Below are 23166 nucleotides of genomic sequence, written 5' to 3' on the forward strand. Positions count from 1 at the left end.
GGAGAAAGAGGCCGTGGTGAGGGAGGCCCAGAGAGACCAGCCAGACCCAGGTGATGGACCTCCTAACCGCATGTTTGTCCCGGATGTTACTTGCTCCCAAGTGCTTCAGTGGGTCCACAATTCCAACTTCACCTGTCACCCTGGAATTACTTGAATTACTCCTCCGGCGTCACTTTTGGTGGGCAACCATGGAGGCAGATACCCAGGCCTTTGTTTCTGCTTGTGCCATCGGCCGGTCTGCTTCAACCATTCCCGGTCCCCAGTCGCCCATGGTCCCCACATCGCACTAGATTTTGTTACCGGACTACCCCCGTCACAGGGTAACACCACCATCCTTACCATCGTGGATCGGTTCTCCAAGGCGGTGCCTTACCCAAACCCTGACCCAACAAGTCTTTGGACATTGTCTCGGACCAGGGGCCCCAATTTATCTCTCAGGTTTGGAAATCCTTCTTTCAAGCTCTGGGAGCCACCATCAGCCTTTCCTCCGGCTTCCACCCTCAGTCTAACAGTCAGACGGAGAGAGCGAAGCAGGACCTCAAGGCAGCTCCACTGCGTAGCCACCTCCAATCCATCCTCTTGGAGTTCCCAACTCCCCTGGGATATGAACATGCACACAATTCTCTTACCTGTGCTGCTTCTGGTCTCTCCCCATTTGAGTCTTCACTAGGATACCAGCTACCTCTGTTCCCATCCCAGGAGAGTAAGCTCGCAGTCCCGTCTGTGCAGCACCACCTCTGCCGTTGCCAGAAAATCTGGAGAGAGACCCGAGCAGCACTTCTCCGGTCGACCGAGAAGAATCGTCAGATCGCAGACCGTTACAGGATGCCCGCAGGATGCCCGAGTCAAAAAGACTGTCTCCCCCGCTACATTGGTCTGTTTGACACTGTCTGCTCACAGCCTCACAAATAATATCATTGCTGTAGTGTAATTCACCTTCCCACAAATCCCCACTTGGAGCTATCCTGCTCCCTTCACCCCCTCATTGGAGAAAAATCAAAGTCATGTCAATCATGTTGTAGCCTAACCGATCTGGTTTTCAGGAGTCTCTGACAAGGAATGTGCAGCTGTCTGCTTGATTTTGATATATTGAAACAATGTTGCACTAATTAACTACAAGAAACCAGACCTTTTCATGACATTTTCTTTATTTCTACAATTGTATATCATAATATTGTTGTCAACATGTAAATGAAGTAAGCAATTTACAATGTTGTATTAACACTTTTATCCAGACGCTATTATTCTGTTATCATTTTGATTGTGCATGGGAAACCACCTTCTGAAAGTCACCTCTTGAAGTGGCCTGTCACAAAGCATGCCAGCCTGTGAAAAGTAGTGTGTTGCTTTAGAAACGAGTCACCTAACAGGTAAGACTTGCTGCAGTCATCGCAGATTTCATCACATCCAGCGACCACTGATCATAGCTCCACTCTGCAGCAACTGGGCAAGAACCCCTGTGCATCTTCAGCTCTCTGAAGCACCTGACAAAGCAGAGCCGACCCAAATGGCACTTCTGTGCAGCCACGGGCTAAAGAGACTACCTCTCCTGCTCTCTTTTCTCTTTTCCCCTTCCTTCCATCTCCTCTCCTTTTACCTGACAGTGCGATGTCTAATTCGCTCTCCAATGTCAGTCGCCACCTGGCCGACCTGAAAGCTTGCAATCTAGAGCAATGCGTCCTGCCTTGGCAGGAAGGAGGTGATCAGGCAGATTTGCTTTAATTATGTTAATTAATTCATCAGAAGCTGTTGAGCCGGGGGCTGGTAATCTCTCTGGACAGGGGAAACCTATTCTGTGAAAACTATATCTCATTATATGCCTATGCACAGTTCAATGTCATTAGTAATTGCTATTTGTATTCATGAGAATATGAATTTGGCATGTCCACAACACTGTGAGGGCATTCAGATATGATGTCAACCTTTAACACGTGAATGGCAGTGATCAGACTGCTGACCTTGGATGATAAATGGTACTATAAAAAGCAAAAAAGTTTGTAAAGTAATTTACTACTGACAATCTCTGAACAATTAACTTTGTCCTTCATCAAACGGAACAAATATTCAACAAAGAGTTGTCACATATTATTATTTCAGAGCATAAGGATTTCAAATGAACATTTACTTGTGCCAGGCCTGCCCTTGGTGAATGCCAGCCAGCTCATTACTTAATTATTTTGGGGCTCAAGATTCATAAATAGGTATGCAAATTGAATTATGGCAGAGGGAGATGATAAGAAAATGTTCTCCCTTGAGGTAAGGGAATTAGAAGTTGAAGGGATGAAAAGTGTAAAGGCTTTATTAATGAAGAACCTCTATATGACTGAAATGGCATTTCACCAATATATCTTTAGAAGTATAACACATGGCAGCTCACACAGCCAATTCGAAAGGTAAGGATCCCGATTACTGACCTCATAGTGCCGTTCATTGAGGCTTTAACGGCATATGAATGAAAGAATGTAACTGATTCTTAACAGATATCTCTATCTTTTTGATATTCCATCCACCACTGACAACTGGGAAACTTTCAAATGGACGAGTCTTGGCATACATTTTTCTGCTTGGTATTATTGGTGTCTAAAAAGCCCTCAGCAGGGCAGTGGAGCATACCCTTGCACATCACACAGTATGTCCCAATTAATCCTAGAATAGCCAGAAAGTAGCTGAGTTTAATGCTTGAGATGACTCACCCCACCCACTCTTTCGAAATGATCGCTGTCTCGTTGGAAGTCGATGAGCTGGCCGTTGAATGCCCACGAGAAAGAGACATCCAGAGCTGGATCGCAGGCAATCTGGCAGGGTAACACGATGCTCTCGCCAACAATAATCTCCATGTTAGTAGGCCTCATGGTGATTCTGGTGGGCTCTGGCCAGACAACAGACGACAGCGTAGCATGTTAATATCTCTGCCACGGGAAACTTTAACACCACTGTGACCCCCACAACTGCCATCTCACTTCAATTCATGGCTAAATCAAGTCACCATCATTAAGTTACCCATGGATGTGTGCTTTTCCTGATTTTAATAAGCACTTAAATTCCAAGCCTGTCCATTAGCAACATTTAATGACATCTCAGGTTCGCACTTTATGTTCCAGAATCAATTTGGAAGAAAATGTTTGAAACAGGATTAGAGAGATGGGAGCACATTCCCACTGGTGACTGTAGTGGATTGGAGGCCTCAGAGTATGTTGTGGAAAGGTCAGAGTAATTAAATTTTATGACATTAAATGGTTCAGCTGTCAATGTATGAGAAGAATAAAAGCTAATGAGAAAAATAAGTCAGGTGGCTACACACACAACAGATTAAACTGGAGGACTACATGCATGTGTTTAGTCACTGCATTCATAAATAATAACTTTAACTAAATCAAGGATAATGTTTTGTTGCTTACTTAACTGCTATTTAGCATAATGTATACCAGCCATAATAATTTGAAAATAACCATGATTGTTAACGTTACAAATGCAATATAACTTGAATAGAAATGAATAGAAATTATGGTATTCTCAAGCAATAAATTGACAAGAAATGGTTGACCTATATTTTGGAAGAACTGATAGGAAATTGACCATTTTCTAAACCCCTCCCTCGATAAGCAATTGTCCAATCATAACTTTTCAACCATAACTAGGCACAGCGAGCCTGATAACGCTTTGGATTACTTTACATCCCGAAACTGTGTACATTGGGCTGAAGAAAGAGCAATATTTGGCATCTAAAGAGTTCAGAGGGTGGTGTATTATATTCTTTTGTATTGCCTTTTCAAAACCAAAAATACAAGAGCAAAAGTGTAAAGAATGGATTAAACAGTATGTTTGGGTTTATCTGCACTAATTTAAGCCGCAAACATTAGCATGGCTGCCTAACTAGCGTGTAACCTACAGTAGTAACCTAACGTTACTTTCAAGGTCAAGAGAGAAAAAGGCCTGTTCATGACTGACACATTGACTACGTGAAAGCTGGTGTAACACCGGCCCTGGATTCTGCTAACTGCTGTATCAAAGTTCAGAGTAACGAGTGGCTCTGTCTGAGATGACTTTGTAAAACTCATCTATTTATCTATATCTTCAAGTCCAAAATAAAGCATATTGTTTTATAATATTAACAATAAAGCATATTTCTAATCTTTGTGTTTGTGAAAGCAACCCATTATGCATTTCTAAAGTAAACATCTGAACTGCGTTATATATGTTGTTACATATGTAATATTAATTTTTTTCTCATGATACTGTACTTTAATACTAGGGCTGACAGGCTCTACCTTGCACTACAAAAACAATGCTGCTCCTTTATTTCCATGTAAACAACATGTTAACTGCTGAGATGCTAACATTTTACCAAGACCTGTAAACTTTAGCCTCAGTCTTTTTTGCATTATTAGTGCCCTGAATTAGCATGATATCATGTATGTAGCCATCAAATGCTTGAATGGAAAGCTTAACAGGCATAATATTAACAAAGGAGGGCAGAGTGTAGTGAATGTCAATTAAGGGTGAATTGTTTATGGAGAAGAGCAGGACTCACCAGTGATAAGAAGCCTCCCAGTTGTGCTTGCTGTCCCAAACTGATTCTTAGCGACACACGTGTAGCTGGCTGCATCTCTTCTGGTTACATTGGCAATCTTTAATGTCCCATTGGGAAGCAAAGTAATCCTGAGGGAAGCGGAACAGCTTTTTTACTGTATTGACTAAAGTGGAGATACAGTTAGACTCAATTGCTGAGCTTTGTATTGCATCTGTCTGTAGTCATAATTTTGTGCTGGTATTCAATATCTTCACATGAGACCATATATTTATTTCCATGTAGTAAGTCAACTGTGTGGTGGTTCTACCGAATTGTATTCTTGTCAAAATGGAAAAGCCTCTGAAGCATATGGTACTGTAAAACTCTCCTCTGAAGCCCACAAAAATGAAATTACGTGGGTTAGCAACAGGAAGGGTGACCTACCACCCTGACTGAGTGGTGGGCTAAATTATGGCACACATTACTAAATGAAGTATTCAGCAACACTGAATAACTCAATGAATAAATAAAATGTGCTTAAGAGGCTTTATGTTGCTAAGGTCAGTGAGGAAACTCACTATCACGCTGGGAGTCACTGATTGGCTGGATATTTAATAAAAGCCCATTATATCTCTATAAAAGATATGATATAATACAGTGCTATATAAGCACAAGTATTGCCCACAAAATAGTGCACTGAAATGTTTATAATAACCAGCAAAAAGTGTTCAAGACAATTCATCAAAAAAAGTAAAAGAAATAAACATACATAAGTGATTAAAGATTAAAGACTTAAGATTAAAACATATCAGTTAAATCAAGTTGAACTGAATTATAACAAATACCATATATTGTATTGTAACTATTTATAATATCAATAAATACAATGACAATGTAATGTTTTGCTTTGAAATAGCCATCTTTTGAAAACAGATCTGGCATATAAAAAAGCAAGACTATGTAGTTTTTGTTAAGCAGCAATACTGCAGCCACTAGTGACAATTATGTGATAATGCTAAAACCTCATCATCATGTCAATTAATTGGCTCAGTAATGTCAGGTATACAGCAACATCTTCCTAAACCTTGCTAACATTAGCCACCATAAGCTACTCGTCATACCAGAGTATAAGGCTGTAGCAGCAAAACTCCTGTGTAAATTGAATTGAGCAAGGGTACGTTTTATTGCTAATGAATCAAACTTTTCATTTGTAAGAGGAAGAATGTGTGAAGAATGTATCTTTCAAAAGTTGTAGAGTCTAGAGGAATAATAATAATCTTTTCACACTTACCTCATGTAGTATCTAGCCAAGGAGATTTTTTTTAATTGCCCAGGTTTTGGAATAAGATATCTGCTTCTAAGAGCTCTGCCTCCATCCCCAATGCAATGAAGGTGAATAGAATTTTGTTTGTGGTGCTCAAAGATTGAAAAAACTAAATACAAAAAAATTTACAGCAATGTGTCTTTCTAGAAACAGTGTCAGGATAAATCACATACCTGACTGTAAAGTTGTTATTGGAGCTATATATCTAATCTATCTAAAAAAGAGTGATGAGTTCTGTAGATTATCACGGGGACAGCAGGGTGGAGGCAGATATTTCAAAGATAGACATCCCAAAACCTGGGTAAATGAACTTAAATCTGCATGGCTTGAGACCACAAGAGATAATTGTGAATGTTTTTCATAATTTGGGTGAAACTAACCTTAACTGATGTGGTATTTAGTGACGAAATGTGTAGGCCTACACAATTCATTTTCTAAACACTGCTCCATATATGACAAAACATTTCTCATCCTGTGTCTGCATACATCCAATGTTGTGCACCTTGAAAGACTGTGTGGGCTCTACAAACAGTGTGCTAAATGTCAGTCAGCTTGGGAATTTTACCAATAAACTGCAGGTATAGATGCAGTTCTCCATCTGGAGCCAACTAAGGAGCCTCAGTGCTGTTTTGACAAGATGCTTTGCTCGTATTGTTCTTTTTCAGACCTTTTGAATAAGCAGCATGGGAGTGATTCAAACAACACAAAGTTAAGCATTTCTTCAGTGCAGTGCGATGCCTGTGTTTGAGTTGTTCTTATTCAGTCTATCCTGCCTGTTGTGGGTGTGTGTGTGTGTGTGCGCGCTAAGAATTCTTGATGTCTGGTGCCAACTTGCAGCAGGGTTTAGTCGCCGTCTAAGCTTTTCTTCTCCCTCCAATCGGGATGATGAAAAGTCTGCGGATGGATTACTCAAATGTGTCATTTCTTGCCTCTGATTTGCTTTTGGATTTCTCCATCTTTTAATTGGTTCTTTAGTATTATGTGAAATCTTTTCAGTGCTCAAATTCATCTCCTGGTGTATTGAGTAAGAAATCAGACACAGAAGGACAACAAACTCAATTAAGCGCCACTTTATGCTGCTTAAAGTGGTGCTTGAAGTTTGCTCATTGTGTGCATCACATCTGTGTGTGGAGTTTCTAGTCAATTGAGATGTCTCTGCACTCAAATCTGCAGCAAGGCTTTTGTGTTTGCAGCGCCAGTGAATCAAACTTTATTCGTATGTCATGATAAAGCACAGCACTTTTACCTTGGATAATTACAGGTGCAACAACGTCAGTTTTATTTTTTAATTCCTTCCTCTATCTAAAAGCAGACAGAGTTTGTTTCTCCATTTGTTAATCTTTCATCTTCTTGAATATTTCAAGCATGCAGTGTTGATACGACCAGCTAGCATCTTCATCCCTCACACCAAGCTATTTGCACATGAGGGTGCACGCAGTATATTAGCCATGTGCAATTTTCCTGGTGGGTGCCCTGCTCTCATTCTCCTCATTAGTCTTTCCTTCTATACACCTGCATAAATGCCTAATACACTATTCAAACAAGTCAGCTTGCAGTGAATGTGAATAAAAGCGACTAGGAATATGCACTTGGACTTTTATCCTACCTTTCAGTTCGCTGCAGGATCTCATTCCCTTTCTTCCACAGGCTAATTGCTGGGGGCGAGGCTTGAGGCTTGCATTCAAGAGTGACTTCGCTGCCTGAGCGAGCTTTTAGCAAGGCCCTTAATGGACTTTTGGAGAAACTGGGAGGTGAAGCTGGGGAGGTGGGGGTGGGGGGTGGGGAGGGTTGGGGGTTGGGGTGGAGGAGAGTGAGATTAAAAAATAAAGGCAACCTGAACCTTTGCAGATCAGCCGTACTGTATTGAGATCGACTCTCCTTCAGCTTTCAGTGACAGCAGCTTGAAATATCAGCACAAACTCAGCAGAAATGCCTATTGGGCTCAAGGCTATGGACCTACCTGCCACACCACCCTTCAACTACACACACAAAATCCACCCTCAAGCTTCCAACCTGCATAGGTTTCAGCTGTTGTCCACACTCATCATCACATTTTCTCTGCCATCATTTGGACCCCCAAGTGTCATCACATGTATCAAGACATAATTGAATTTCTCATCGAGCCAGTCAGATGGAAGTCATCAAAGCTTTGCAAATAAATCAATACCTAATCTACATGAGAAAGCATGTACAATGGCACAAAGCAATGCGTTTGTAGTATCCAAATCAATATGATGAAACGACTGAAAGTAAAATGAGACACTCCATCAGATTCATTTTTTTGCTGGTAGAGCCCATAGTGACATCAAATGAATCTGCAGACTGATTGCTGAGGAGAGCTATATCAGGCTGCTGGTTTTTATCTTCGGACATGATCAAATGCACACACAGATAAGCAGGATAAAAGCAGAGGGAGGGATGCAATCTTACCTAACACCATTAGTTGGGCACTGGAATAAATAATGCCATGTTTGTTTTCAGCCACACACTGGTACATCCCGGAATCTGACAGGTTTAACTCAGCTATAGAAAGGGCCCCATTTTCGATTTGTACCCGGCCCTGCGGAGGAAAGAGAAACAGTTATGCATATCCATTGCAAAGCCAGCCTATTATGTCCAAAAGCACAGCAGCAATTACTGGCGCACCATAAGGGGGGAGGACGGCAGGAGAGGAGAAAGAGAAAAAAAACCTAAAGAGCCTTGTGGCATTTTATGTATGTTCAGCTTGTAATGGGGGAAGAGATTAGGAAGCAGTGGCGAAAACTGCATCTTAGATACACAGAAAAGAAGCAATGTTGACAATAGCACTGGCAGCATATTAAAAAGTCATTTATTTTCTGTGGTTGTTCAATTGGAAAAACAATGATGACAGCTCAGATGAGTGATCATAGAGTGATTTTTAACCCAATGAGTTAGTCAGACATGCTTAATATTGCAGGGGGAGTGGCTTCTTACAATGCTATCTTAATTAAAGATGCATATAGAAAGCTGGAGCTTAGTAAATTAGAACATATTAATGAGGTACAAAGACACCTACCACATAAACACTGCTAGCCTTCAGAGTGAACCAAATCAAACTTGTATTTGTAGCTTTTTCTACAGATAATTTACAGACAACATTTTTGCTAATGTTTGCTTCTTTTGTTGTTTTAAAGGGGCACTCCACCAATTTTACAAATATTGGTATGTTTAGCAGTCATGAGGGGTGAAAACAGTTGCATAGTGTCTTCTGTGGATCTGAACGGAGTTTGTTCAAGTTTTAGAAAACCCAGAGGGTGTCATATTGGGCTTGGCTCTTGTCCCTGTACATTTATGAAGCTTTTTCATAAAGCCCGCAAACTTTTCACTCAAGGTGAAACAATTTCAACTCCTCTTGCACCTCTTTGCAGATCACCTCCAGATGTGATCTGGCTTACATTGTGATCGGATCTCAGCTGGGTGTTGATTCAATCCATACAGTGTGACCACATTCTTAAGAAAGAAATCCACCCAGGTGACTTTTCAACTTGAAAGGTCAACTAACTCCGCCTCTTCCTGCTAGCTGAAGCAATCCCGGCAAAAGCTACAAGTTGTAGCAGTAGCTAGCAAGGTTTGTTTCGCAAAAAGTGATTTAAAAATGAATGCATATTAAGATCACATTATACTAATACTACCTGCATAGTGATTCGAACATTTATTAAAACCAGGTGTAAATGCAAAGTCCCGTGGATCAGATATCATTACCTAGATAACAAATACAGATACAGATAGCATGTGGCTATATCAGGTGTAAATGGCCCACAGGATACCTGTGATCTTTTTTAAAATCTGTCTGCAACATTATGAACTTTAAAGGCAGAACAAGTAGGATGTTTCGGTTGCTGTCTGCAAACACACAGTTCAAAGTTGGCCCCTCCTCCCCATCTCAACGAGCGAGCTAGAGAGAGAGCACGAGCTAGAGAATGAACAAAGAGAGGCAGCGGCGGCGTTGGTGAGAACAACGCAGTGAATCAGGGAAATAAAACGTTGTTGTCTGATCGTTTCACAAATAAAATCGCCCACACCTCCACACAACCCAGCGAGGAAGGAGCCACACTGAATGCAGCCGAAACCAGGCTTCATCCTGTCTGCTCTGTGGCCTCTCTGCACTGGGTGTGAGTGTAGCTCAGCCCCGCCCTCGGTCAAACAGACACGCAGCCCTGCACACAGCCAGAGCAGAGGAGAGACGGAGACAGCGACGTTTTTATAAAGTCCTGACCTCACAGCCTGCGCGCTGTTATTGGCTGGGGGCTACACACCACTGGCCAAAGGTCGACGCCCAGAAACATCCCGAACACAGCAAACTAATAAAAAACTAACAAAATACAGGCAGAGGGCTTGGCCTCTGCAGATACAGACACCACCACACACTTCTAGTGGGTAATAAGTGATGATTGAGAGGGATTATTTTTGTATGAGTCTATACATTGTTTTTTAAGAAAATCCTACTTATTCTGCCTTAACACTGAGATGCTGATCATTGGACCTGCTCGACATAGACACCAGTTTGATCAAGTAACAGTAACTCTCAATAACTGTGTGATTTCTTGACAGCCAAGAATCTTGGTGGATGGTACCCTCTCTTTTGATCAGCACATTAAAGACGTCAACAAGACCACGTTTTTTCACCTACGCAACATAGCTAAAATTAGAAGAAAAAAACTATTTTCTGTCCTTGGCTGATGCAGAGATCCTAATTCACACCTTTGTTTCATCCAGACTTGATTATTGTAACGTCTTGTTGTCAGGCCTACCGCATGCTATAGCACAGAAAGTCTTCAAATGATTCAAAATACTGCAGCTAGAATCGTAACTAAAACGAGAAAATTTGACCATATTACACCAATTTTAGCTTTCCTTTATTGGCTCCCTATCCATGTCAGATCAGGCTTTCAGGTTCTTCTGATGACTTACAAAATTGTAAATGGGCAAGCCCCTTCATACCTGTCTGATCTCCTTATATTCCATTATGTGCTCTTCCCTCTCAGAATACAGGGCTCCTGCCTGTCCCCAGAGTTAAAAAGAAGTCAGCTGGCTCCTTCCTATGCCCCTGCTGATTTCAGACAGTTTGACTCCATTTGGGCCTTTAAATCCAGACTTAAAACTCATCTTTACAGGTGCTGTACAGATTGTGAAGCCCCTTGAGGCAAATTTGTGATATAGGGTTATGTAAATAAAACTGACTTGACTATGAAAGCACAGTAATAAATCGCTGGAGTACCCCATGAATTTTAAGTAGAAAATGGATGAGAGGTTGATTATAGCCATCAAAAGCCAGTTCTGATAAAGAACATGCATTCATCCAGAACAGGTTTGTTCACAATTAATCTTTTAAACTGTTTCTGTATATTTTTGATTCAGTGTAACTAATTAGCAGATCTAACTTGCTGCTTTACTTCATTACACATTTTATTTACACTAAAGCTGTGAAAAAGATATTCTAGGTTTGTTAAAAATTTTGTAGCTACAAACATAGACACAAGTTGAGCTTTAGCTTTGAGTGACAATGTCATGGAAAAAACTAAATAAAATGTTCAGTTGGATTGTATGGAAAAATCTGCATTCATTGTTTATCCACACATTCATTTAGGTTTTTCCTTTTCAATCCAATCTGTATTACAGTGAGAAATCTAACAGATCTCCATACCTCAGCCATCACTTGCTCCCCATTCTTCAGCCAGTTGTAGGATGGTTTAGGCTTTCCATTGGCCTTACACTCCCAGAAGAGGTTTTCCTCGATGGACAGAGCTGTGTCCGTCATTATCTGGAGCCAATGAGGTTTAGCTTGGAATAAATGAGAGGATTACTTTTTCAAACATGTGTTTTTAAAAGCGGTGTATTAGTAAAGAGTGGTATCAGAAATCAGACATCTGTTAAAGTTCACTCAACAAGTGGATTATCAGCATAACGAGGAATACAGGTTGGTCATCAGATTTGAATATTGACTGGAAATTAATTTGGAGTGTCTAAAATAATATTCACTCTACTTTTCGAGTCTGGATGCATAGCATGTGCTGTAATTTCATGGCAACATTATGCCCCACACATTATAGACAAAAGGTTTTCTTTCACACAAATGAGATTAAAGCTGCTGGTCACATACATGTTTCCTATACAACTGTGGATATCTGTTACAGAGACATTCATTCCTGCGTCTCACTGTCATTCAATTTAAAATGATTCACTAACCATGGAATGAAATACGACCCCGTGCTGCATTTTTGCCTCGCCGATTCTCTGCCATACATTCGTACATCCCCGCGTCTTCCTGCTGGAAATTGGAGATTTCAAGGACGGCGTTTGAATTCTTCATTTTGACTTTGCTAGGGAAAGGGATGCCGCTGGTTCTCCTCCAGCTTATTTCTGGGACAGGGCTGCAAAAGACGAACAAAAAGTTCCCATGATGGCACCTGTCAGTCACAGTGATCAAAGTGTGATTAAGCACAGAAGAAAAGTAATTGAAGCAAGAGCCTTGTGAATGACTGTTCCCTACAAATCAAACTGTGATTGCTAAGATTTCAGAAGCTCTTAAAAGAACTTTGATTTCTGCTCTCTTGTCTTTTCATGCTGCGGCCCCTGCTCTCCTATGGATTGATGAATCTGAGAATGAGTAATGTTACACTTGTGCGTCCTTAAATCATCTTGAGTAGCACAAATTCATGCATGGACGAGCCTGCATCTTATGTCACACACACACACACACACACACACACACACACACAATAAGGCTGACTTACTTTCCCAGAGCGAAGCATTCCAGTTTCACCACCGATTCCTTCGCAGCTGGAACTGAATCAGGGAAATGAACTTCTATTTTGGGTTCATATTCACCCATTACTCCTGCATAAGGGAGACAATAGATGACAAGCTTTTTACATCAATGATTAACAGCACACATTACACACGTATTGGGTCAAAGAGAGAGCAGTAATATAGTGGGACAGCTAACACAAAAGTTGTTATGTGTACAGAGCAGTACAGTGACTACTGAAGGGCTAGTAAAGAGGAGAAAAAAATCAGAGGTGGCTTATAAACGATTCAGAGAACACATCAGGAAAAAGATTTGCTTAGTAGAAATGTATCACCTGTGGAAATGTGACTTAATTTATGACTATTTATATTCACATGAGTAGAATGGGTCAAAGACTTCTTTGCAGAGATAGTAGTATGCTCGCTGCAACCCCACAGCCTGGCAGCAAGAGCTGATTTGGTGTCCTGTGCATGTTTTCAGATTAAAGGTCACTAAAGACTTTGAAGAGCTGTGATAAGTGCTAGCATCGTACACACAGTGTGGAAAACATGCAGAATATAGAATTGCATCTTCTTAAGCACACACTTCATACCCTGATCATCTCAGTTTTTAGTTGGTGATAGACTGGGACATTTTCCTGCATAGAAACATCTCTGATTAAATCCAATCCAAGGTTAAATGGTCATGATGTCTCACTTTTAGTTTTGTTAGTCAGTCATTAATAAACAGATTGTGGTCCAGATAAAAATATAAGGCACCCTTTATATAACAGTATAAAGGGTGCCTTATAGAAAGCAGTACCAAACAACAGAATATAAATGAGTGTACATGTAAAGCAGGTGCTACCATCTTGTTGAAATATATTAAATGAAATCCTGATAATAAGGCTAAGCAATTAAGTGTTTTTATATCAAAATCTCTATTTAAAAGAGAGACATTTTCAAATCGCAAGAGCAGCTATTTTATTTATAACTTACATTTAACAATGTAACAATGTCTCAACAAGTTGTCGCAAGTGAATGGTTAAGCCAGGTTGTCAGGTTAAGTAAATGAATGAATGAATGAATGAATGAATTATTTTATTTGATGATTAAAAAACACATATAACACTGCACTGCAGTCACTACATACATTAAAAATCACAGAGGATGAAAACACAATAAAACCCAAAGGCTTTTTTCCATTGTGGCCCACGGTTAATATGCTCTCTGCATGCTAGTGCCTATGCATTTACGCTCTGCCAAAAGATGGTTTTGTGGAAGAAGAAACACCACTCTGTATCATTCTTAAAATAATAAAGACTGGATTGTGTCTTTTTACTGTTCATAAAAGACACGCACATCTTTTTCTACATAAACAATCTAGGTGATTGCTTCATGTCAATCTCAGACAGGTAGCTAGCAGTTAGCTTGTAAAGTGTAAATGTCAGACAGCTGGTGAACAGAGTTGTCAGAATGTCCCAGTCCAATTCGAAACCATATCATATGATCGTTTTAAGCTTATACTTTAAAAGTTCTGAATTCAGACGTCTAATATTCAGAGCTGTAAAGCAGCTTATCCCGTCAGCGTGTGAAGCTAACATTAACGTTAGCTCAAGCAGCTTAATTGCAGAACAGTGGCATAAGGTGTCATCAGTCTGATATCAAAACATTGTCACGTGTGACTTACCAACAGTTTTTCATCATTACTATGACTGTATTTATCTGTTATCAATGAATGTAATGCCACTTTTAGAATTTCATAATCATATTTGAATATTATATATAATATCAAGTAAACCCCTAATGTAATATTCAAGAAATGGGGTCTAAAACATTTCTATAGAACATTAGATAAGTTTACTTAGAAGACAACTTTTCTGACTAGTTTGAACACCAAGCAATTGCATTATCTTATCTTGTACTATTCAAGTAGAAACAAGTTAAGTTTGTGATTATGCTTGGGTGTTTAATAGACCACAAATACAGGCCTGTAGTTTAATTTATAGAAAATAATCACAATTTCAATCGCCATAGCAATATTGGTCATAAAAATCGTAATTATATTATAATAATACGTAACCCAGAGGTCTGAAAAAACCCAGTTTTAACCTAGATGAAACACCAAATTGATGTGTAGTTTACTGGGCAATGGCCCCTCACAACCACAGATGGGAATATGTTAAAATAAAGATGTAACAAACATGGATTGCTTCCAATACCAGTCTAACAAAACTCAGCATAGATTACTGTTCGAATCTACCTTTTGACTGAATTTTAGTGGATGCTGGGATAAACTAAAAGTTTCCTGTAGTTTAAGGCATTTACCGTCACTTCTGAGGACCAGTGGTGTAGGTGAGCTGAGCACCTTCTCCCTGGTGACAGTGTTGTTAACCACACAGGTGTAGTTGCCAACATCTGAGGGCTCCACTTTTGCGATGTACAGACTACCGGTCTCTTGAGAGATGAATCGACGACTGTCTTGTTGGACGAAGTACGGGTATTCATTGAAGATCCACGCAAATGTCAGCTCTGGATTGGAAAGGAAAACAATTAATCTTAGTGCAGCGTTGGTCCACTGTCATCGCTCATTCAGAGCACGACTGATTCCACACATGTAGTATTAGATACCACAACCTCTATGGCTGGGACGGCTGAACCGAAAGAAACATACCCCTCTGTGGCCTAAAAGTGTTAGCATATAATAATAACAAATAAAATCAGCAAAAGGACAGTCAGTAAAAATCAAAGCAAATAAAACTAGCAAAAGGGCCGTCAATGAAAATCAAGTAAAATCAGGAAATATCACGTAATTTTCCTTCCCTTATCTCAGTTTCCTTGGGAAGACATGGCAAATGTAATAGCTATCAGTGCAGAAGAAATGGGAGACCTGAGGAAAGGGAGCGAAACAAAATGGATTACAGCGCGTCAGTGGCCCTCCTCTGACACATGGCCTCTATTCCTCTTCCCTGAGTGACTTGGTTGGTTCATGGGAGGCAAGAAACGAATTTGAGAGAGGGATGGATGGATTGTCGTATGAAAGTAGAAATATGTTGCCCCTTCACAAGCAGCAGGTCTACCATAAGAAAGGAAAGACCTGCCATGATGAATTACTGTGTCATTTTGAGAAGCACATATTTGCAAGAACGAGGAGATGCTCTGTATAATCTACCACTTCGTAGGTGAGGGGCTCTGACTTAAAAGGTGTACGCAATGACTGTCAATCATATCCGATGCCCCCCAAGGGAGCAAGCCTCCCGACTTTTGATGGGATCGAGCATCCGAGCAGGGTGCAGCGATGTAGATACAATACTCCTTCTGATTAGGCAAGCATGAGCCACATAGTTCAGGTCATAACCTCCATCTGAACTATGTGGCTGTAATGAGCAGTGATAGAATTTTGCCAAAAACTGTAAGTCAAGTGAGGAGTGGTAATACAACACATGGGCTTTTACGCAACAGAAAAAGTGACTTTAAAAAGGCCTTTGAGTAAACAAATGCCTACAATGGAGTACAAAAGTGACACAATTGCTTGTGACAATATTGTATTTAATTCATCATATCTGAGTGATGTGAAAATGAATGAGGTAGTGGAGGGAAAAGTTTTTGCAGAATTCAGTGTCACTTAAGTGAAATGAAAACCAGAAGGGATGACTTAAAGGTGTTAGATTCAAAATTAAAGAGAGAAAAAAAGGGGGTGGGGGGCGGTGGAAGAGAGAGGAGGGAGAGCCAGAGAGGGGGCAACAGGGTGAGAAAGGAAGAAAGGGACAGCAGACTTGCACCGCTTTACTTTCATTCACTTCTGAAAATGTGAGAAAACACAATAACGCTACGGTTACAGCAGCCAACCACGTATAAGCCTATGTCAGAGAGGAAAGCTGTCAAACTGTATTTCACACAGAGTACTCTGACCCATTATCCCATAGACCAGCTGTACAATGCACTGCGCTTCAAACTGTTCTCTTGTGAAGGAAATTGGTTGTTCCAATGTGCAAGCTACTATATCTAGAGGGAGACAAGCTAGGCAGCAGCCATTGTCCATGTCCTCAGTTTTCTACAGATACTCAGAGAGGTGGGTCTGCATCTTTATCTCCCATTTGTGGCCTCTCATTTAAAGAATACATTTTTAGCTTCTCAGTTGAACAATTAAAGCATCTTTTTTGAATGTGTGGAGGTACATAAGGCTACAGCCAGCAGCTAGTTAGTTTAGCATAAAGACTGGAAACAGCTAGCCTGGCTCTATCTGAAGGTTTCCAAATCCACCTATTAGCACCTCTAAAGCTCACAAATTAACACGTTATATCTCTTTAGTTTACCCCCTACTTACGGGGGCCAAAAAGTCAGTAGCACATCATCTCTCATAAAACCACACTTGTTTTTATACTTCGGTTTTAATGTACGGGTTAAACAAATGAAATATCCCATGTTAATTAGGGTCTGGTATGCAGATATTGTCACCTTTGGGTTGAGCCAGGCTAGCTGTTTCCCCTGTTTCCAGTCTCTGTGCTAAGTTAAGCTAACAGGCTGCTAGCTGTAGCTTCATATTTAACGGACAGAGAGTGGTATCGAACTTCTCATCAAGCCCTCAGCAAGAAAGCGAATAAGCATATTTCCCAAAATATTGAACTATTCTTTTAAGACATATTTGAACAACATATTGCATTAATTTGAAAAATAGAAAGAAACACCCAAGTAGGGATTTGTTTAAAGTATTCAGTATGAAATACATAAAAGAGTGATTATTAAGACCATGTCTGCACTTAAATGGGTGTAAAAACAGATTAAGTTAGGAGTAAAGGAGTAATCCTTTATCAAAGGTTGCCATGTGAAAAGAGAGCTAATTCCTATGAGTCATGTTTAAATAAGAGACAGCAGGCATAAAAGCGGCATACCCAGATATCGTAAACTTACCTCCAGAATGTGCAGGTGGACCACATAGCAGAACCACTCCTTGACCTTCACGGACGTTGACAGCACTCCTCGCCGTTTGAGTTTTGAAGTTATCAAGATCTGATGAGTAAAATAAGATCAAAATAGAATTAGACAGCAGCTGAAAAAAAGTTAAATCATTAACAGCATAGAACTGAATATGAGACAGCCAAAAAGTGTATTTTATATAGTCTATATTCTCAAGGGTTTCTTTGAAAAGGATAGTTCTGAAAATAGGGGACATAAGTTTTCCCAAACTCCCTTCACTGATTCACTGAGGCATGTTTTTGATGTTAAATTTTGAGCACTGGGACTTTAATAGGGCATCATTAATTGCCCTGGGACACCTCCTGACAGCCTCTGACACTTTCAAAGGCATCTGGTGTGCTGATGAAATAGATGGACCTGACTTGGTGACGTTTACCCTGCAACACTACACTTTAGCACAAGGAAGAGATTAGGCTGAAATGGGATAAAATGAGTGCTTGGACTGAACAAACACAGGGGAGCGTGCATGACAAATGACAGTTTGCTGTGCCAGCAGCAATAAGTAACATCATTATTAAATGTGGTGTAATCTTGCACTTAAAAGCATTAGCTTCCCCATCAATACTCTCAGCACAATCTATCCCCTGCAAATGAATGCACAGTTGCTGGCAGACAAAACCTAAACCTGGGATGATAAACCACCCCTGGCTTCATGACTGATGGAGGGAAGCTGCCGCAGTCCGCTCTATACTCTGTCTGCACCCTCTGGCTAACAGCCTAGAGTAAGCCTTCCAAACACAAACAAAAGAAAGTCAGTGTGACCGATAAGGGAAATTAGGAGAAGGAAGATTATGGAGAGAAGTGGGACAGAGTGTTGGTAAGATTAATGAGCAGTGCTCTGATGACCGCAGTGGAATCAAACAGAGCCAAGTCACGGCAGGACACCGAGGAGGCCACAGGAGGAGATGGCTGACTTGAAATACAGACAGAGGCGATGTCCTTCTGATTTCACCAGACTGCCTTAGTAAATACAGTCCATCTCCTAAAGACATTTACGATTCTGAGGAGCTGTGCTGGAGCAAGATTCATATACCTGGTTTGATTGAAAAAGCGCTGCATAACAGCAGTTGATAATTATAACAAAAATGCTTTTGGAAACAGCGGGAGGTGAATCAGAGAGCTACTGATAATTACTTAGTGGACGAGGAAAGAATGACTCCACCAAGATTGCGCAAAATGGCACAGAAGAGGGTAGAGATGTAGCTGGGCTCAGTGCTGGAGGGGATACACTTCTCTCTTCTCTGGCCTCTGAGCATAAGAATAATGGGTTTCACTGAAGTGAACTGACCACACACTGTAACTCTGAGAGCTAGAGGCCAAACTCACTGTAGCTGCAGTGATTCCTTTGTAAGCAAAATCAGTCTCTGCCATACAAGAATGGCTGGCATAGAGATTACAGAGAGCCACCATTACAGCTCGAAGATGATTGGTCTGGGCAATGGGGCCGCCATATAGACATTTCTTGTTATATATTGTGTCCAACAGTGTTTGTGAGTAAAGCTACTTTTACCTGCTCCAGAGGCAACACAATACAGTTGTCTCAATGCTTGGTTGCTATTTTAAACAAAAAATCTGATTTATTACAACTTTTTTTTGCAGCTTTGGCCATTGCTTCTGTCAGCTATGATAACATTGTACTCACCTAAGCAATTGCGAAGAATTGGAAACAGGAAGTCATCATTACAACAAAATTCAACAAGGGCAAGAAATGTGAGCAGTCAGACGATCAGACAGACTGTAAACAAGCCAACAGTGTAGTGAATTTAAAGCAGTATTCATTCATTTTTTGACCGCTTGGGCACAAGCTGTAAACACAACACTGGCATATTATCACCTTGCAAAAGTTGATATGGCGTTTGATATGGTAGGAAGGTGAGATGGTGACATTGATGAAAGCGCTAAGAATGAACCAAACAGGACAGTAGAGGGCCATAAAACCAAATCAAATAGTGAGGTGAAAGACGCTAAATGGCTATATAGAACTGAGGTGAACTACAGAGTCAGGTGATGCGTAATGTTCTGTGGGTTTGTCAGTATGAGGGACACCCTTCACAATACACATAGTCATTTGACCCATTGTTAATATAAAAACGGATTAGTGCAGCTTTCAACCCATTTATTTGGAGGTAATACTTCATGCCAGCGCACCCAACATCTTGTTTATGATTCCTCAATACACCGACAAACTGTGGACACGCAAAACTATTGTAAGTGCGGCATATCAAAGTTGAACCAAGAACTCGGTCTTACAGACAGATGCATGGATGTATTGAGAGAGCTGGATATGGCGCGGCAACATAGTTTTGCTGCTAATTTGCCCCAGTGGCCAATTGTGGTACTACACAAAACACAACCACATAAACCGCCGTTATAAAACAAGATGATGACAGGACACCTCCAATGGCAAACAAGGTCAATTTTACTCTTAATGTTATGAGCTTTTTTTAACCATGAAAGTATTATATTGGTAAAACTTTCCCAGAGAGAAAAGCTATTTTTATGTGTGTGTGTTATCCCAATGTAAAGCAGGACTGAGAGGATGGGGCCAGGAGAGAAACATTAATGTGCATGTGCAGTAGGCCAATGTTGCCACATTCCCAGATCTCAGCAATTAACTTGATGAGTATAATGTTATCATAACCGTTGATGATGGCCAAAACTATGAAAAATAAACCTATATTGTAAGAAACCAGAATTTCTCTTTAAGGCAGTATGAAAAGGATGAACTCATCAGTAATACAGTGTATATGTTGATGCTGTAGATTGCAATTTTGTGTATAATTCTACGCATGATTTCAGTTGTTTTTATTGCAAATGTAAGCTGTGGGAGGACATGTTAGCTCATAGTGGTTGCAGCTCAATTGTGAAGGCAAGCAAAGCAGCAAAGAAGGCATGACATTTCCATCTTAGGGCAGTGGCCTCATTACATGGAAAAACAGAGTATCAGCCATGCTGATCTGCTAAACCTCCCTCACTGTGCATTAGGCAAGACAATAAATGTCAAGCAGCTCTGCTCTTCACGCGGTCCCCACAAGTGAGATTCATTACTGGGCTACAGGGATAATAGCAGTCCATCTCCTGAGAGGAAGTGAAAGGCTCTCTATCCTTGGGACATGATCAATAGTCAGCAGGCTTGATCAAGAGAGGAGAGGTACCTTTACAGTGCCTGTCTGGAAGGTAGGACCCCACTCCACAGCATCACTTTCCAACCCACCTTTTGTCTTTTAAGCAGAAGGCTGATAGAGCAGCAGACAGCCTGTCACTGTCTGATCCACTCGCAATCTGCTGTATATATTATACAAAAAAGAAGTGGCTGGTGATTACAAAGATGCAAACACTTCTTAAACATTATTTGTGTTCGTCTCCTTTAAAGTCTGGATCACAGGGGCTGGCATATCACTTGGCAAAATATGAGTCAATTCGGACTGAGAAGAGATGCTGTCAGAGTTGGAACCACTAATGAGAATCAATGGAGTTCAGAGGCAGTCAGAAGCTGCCTCACCCACAGTGTTTGTTGCATCTGACATTTCATTGGATTACCATTTCCCCTCTCAAAAATCTATTCCCAGGCAATCTAAATGAGAAATCGGAAAAGTAAATGAAAAAAAGAAGGCCCGGGCCACAACCATATAACACACATGTCAGACTGATATACAGTAGATACAATGCCAGAATGTCATAACTCTGTCAGAGCCATTCCAGAAACGTGTTAGCAATTGTAGGATCACTTACATGCAAATTGCAGGCTAGTTCTGCGGCTGAGGATCGACCCCCACGTGTTGAAGGCTGTGCACTGGTATACCCCAGTGTCTTGGTCCTTGTCCAGGTTGCTAATGATCAGGCTGCCCCCAGACATGTGACGCCGGTAGTCATTCCCCAGATCAATGAGTGTTCCGTTTAGTGACCATCTGGAAAAACGCAAACACAATCAGTAGCTGATCCCCCTGAGGATGCACGCTCACAGTGTTTATCACAGAGATCGATTTGATCAGTCTACCCACATCCTGCTGAGAAGATAAAAGGTGAGTAATAAGGGTAGGGTTTTGTTTTATTAACAGAGAAATCTGAATGTTGTGAATATACCTTACAGCAAGTTTGGAAGAAAGAAAATATTTCTTGACATCGAGGACAGCAATAGCTCCCAGTTTTCAACAGTTTGCCTTCATTTAAGTATTTTGTTTTGCTATTATTTTAGGCAAAATTCCAAAATTGCAAATCTGCTGGGATGAGTATTGATTTTCTTCTACTTGTATGGTGAAGTAGATTATATTTCATCTAAGTTTTAATTACTTCCACTAGGGAGGTTGTTTTTGTTCCAGTTTGTAAGACTGCCAGCAAAATATCTGAAAAACGTTAACAGATTTCATTGACATTTGATCAAAATTTAGGCCATGGGCCAAGGAACAAGTGTTTTTGTGCAGGTAAAAATACACAAAATTATGTTTCTTAGCATAGTGAGATAGAGCATTTTGAAGGTTTTTTCTGTTTTTAACCACGCTAGAGATGTGGCAAAGTTGGTCTGTTGGTCAATCTACAACTATTGGATGAACTGACATACAATTCTGTACATTCTGGACATTCATGGTCCCCAGAGGATGAATCCTACAGACTTTGGTGATCCCCTGACTTTTCTTCTACCGCCATGAGGTTCATATTTGTGGTTTTGAGTGAAATGTCTCAACATTTTTTAGATGGATTGCCATGAAATTTTGTATACACATGCATGTCCCCCTCAGGATAAATTGTAATAACTTGTGATCCCCTGACTTTTCAGATTAAAATTTCCCTTTGTCCAATACTTTGGTTTATGAAATATCTGCAGAACTAATGATGATCCCCATCAGCCTTAACCATATTTTGTGCTAATTAGCAAAACACAGCAGTGGAAGAAGTAATAGGATCTTTTACTCAAGTAAAAGTAGTAATATCACAATTTTAATAAATACTCTGAAGTAAAAGTCCTGCATTCAAAATCTTACAAAAGTAAAAGTTATTAATAATAAGTATTTACAAGGGTAGCATTAAAGGTCCATTGTATAACATTTAGGAGGATCTACCGGCAGAAATGCAATATAATATTCATAGGTATGTTTCAATGTGTATAATCACCATGTTTTCGTTACCTTACAATGAGCCGGTTTTACCTACAGAGGGAGGGGTCCCCTTCTACCACCATGTTTCTACAGTAGCCCAGAAAGGACAAACCAAACACTGGCTCTAGATTGGGCCTTTTGCGTTTCTCGTGGCCACCGTAGTTTTTCCTACACGCTCGTAAGGCGTGCGGTATTTAGTTGGTTGCAATCTGCAACTTCACCACTAGATGCCACTAAATCCTACACACTGGTCCTTTAATAATATTAAATAATAAAAGTATTATTGTAAATATGTACTTCAAGTATAAAAGCAATAGTACTCCCTATGCAGTCAAAATGGCCTCTGTCAGTGTTACATTATCATATATTATACTATTGGAGTATTCTTGTTGATGCAGTAACATTTAAGATGCATTTTAATGATTTAGCTGGCTGTGGTAGAGCTAATTTTACTCATTTTATATACTGTTGGGTGGTTTAATTACAATAACAATGCATTGTATTTTATATGCTCA

General features: G+C 40.3%; 1 protein-coding gene across 1 annotated transcript in view; it reads right to left on the bottom strand.

The window, feature by feature from the left end:
• The window catches only part of cntn3b (contactin 3b), a 59475-nt gene that overhangs the window by 18235 nt on the left and 18074 nt on the right, over positions 1–23166 (bottom strand). The window contains exons 4-13 of the mRNA XM_044172493.1: positions 21291–21466; positions 17493–17591; positions 14910–15113; positions 12590–12692; positions 12042–12226; positions 11500–11636; positions 8265–8394; positions 7441–7591; positions 4532–4659; positions 2694–2869 (exon numbers count right to left, since the gene is read on the bottom strand). Coding sequence (XP_044028428.1) covers positions 2694–2869; positions 4532–4659; positions 7441–7591; positions 8265–8394; positions 11500–11636; positions 12042–12226; positions 12590–12692; positions 14910–15113; positions 17493–17591; positions 21291–21466 — 1489 coding nt within the window. The remainder of the gene's footprint in view (positions 1–2693; positions 2870–4531; positions 4660–7440; positions 7592–8264; positions 8395–11499; positions 11637–12041; positions 12227–12589; positions 12693–14909; positions 15114–17492; positions 17592–21290; positions 21467–23166) is intronic.

This window comes from Siniperca chuatsi, linkage group LG2 (genome assembly GCF_020085105.1).
Source record: "Siniperca chuatsi isolate FFG_IHB_CAS linkage group LG2, ASM2008510v1, whole genome shotgun sequence".
Lineage (NCBI taxonomy): Eukaryota > Metazoa > Chordata > Actinopteri > Centrarchiformes > Sinipercidae > Siniperca > Siniperca chuatsi.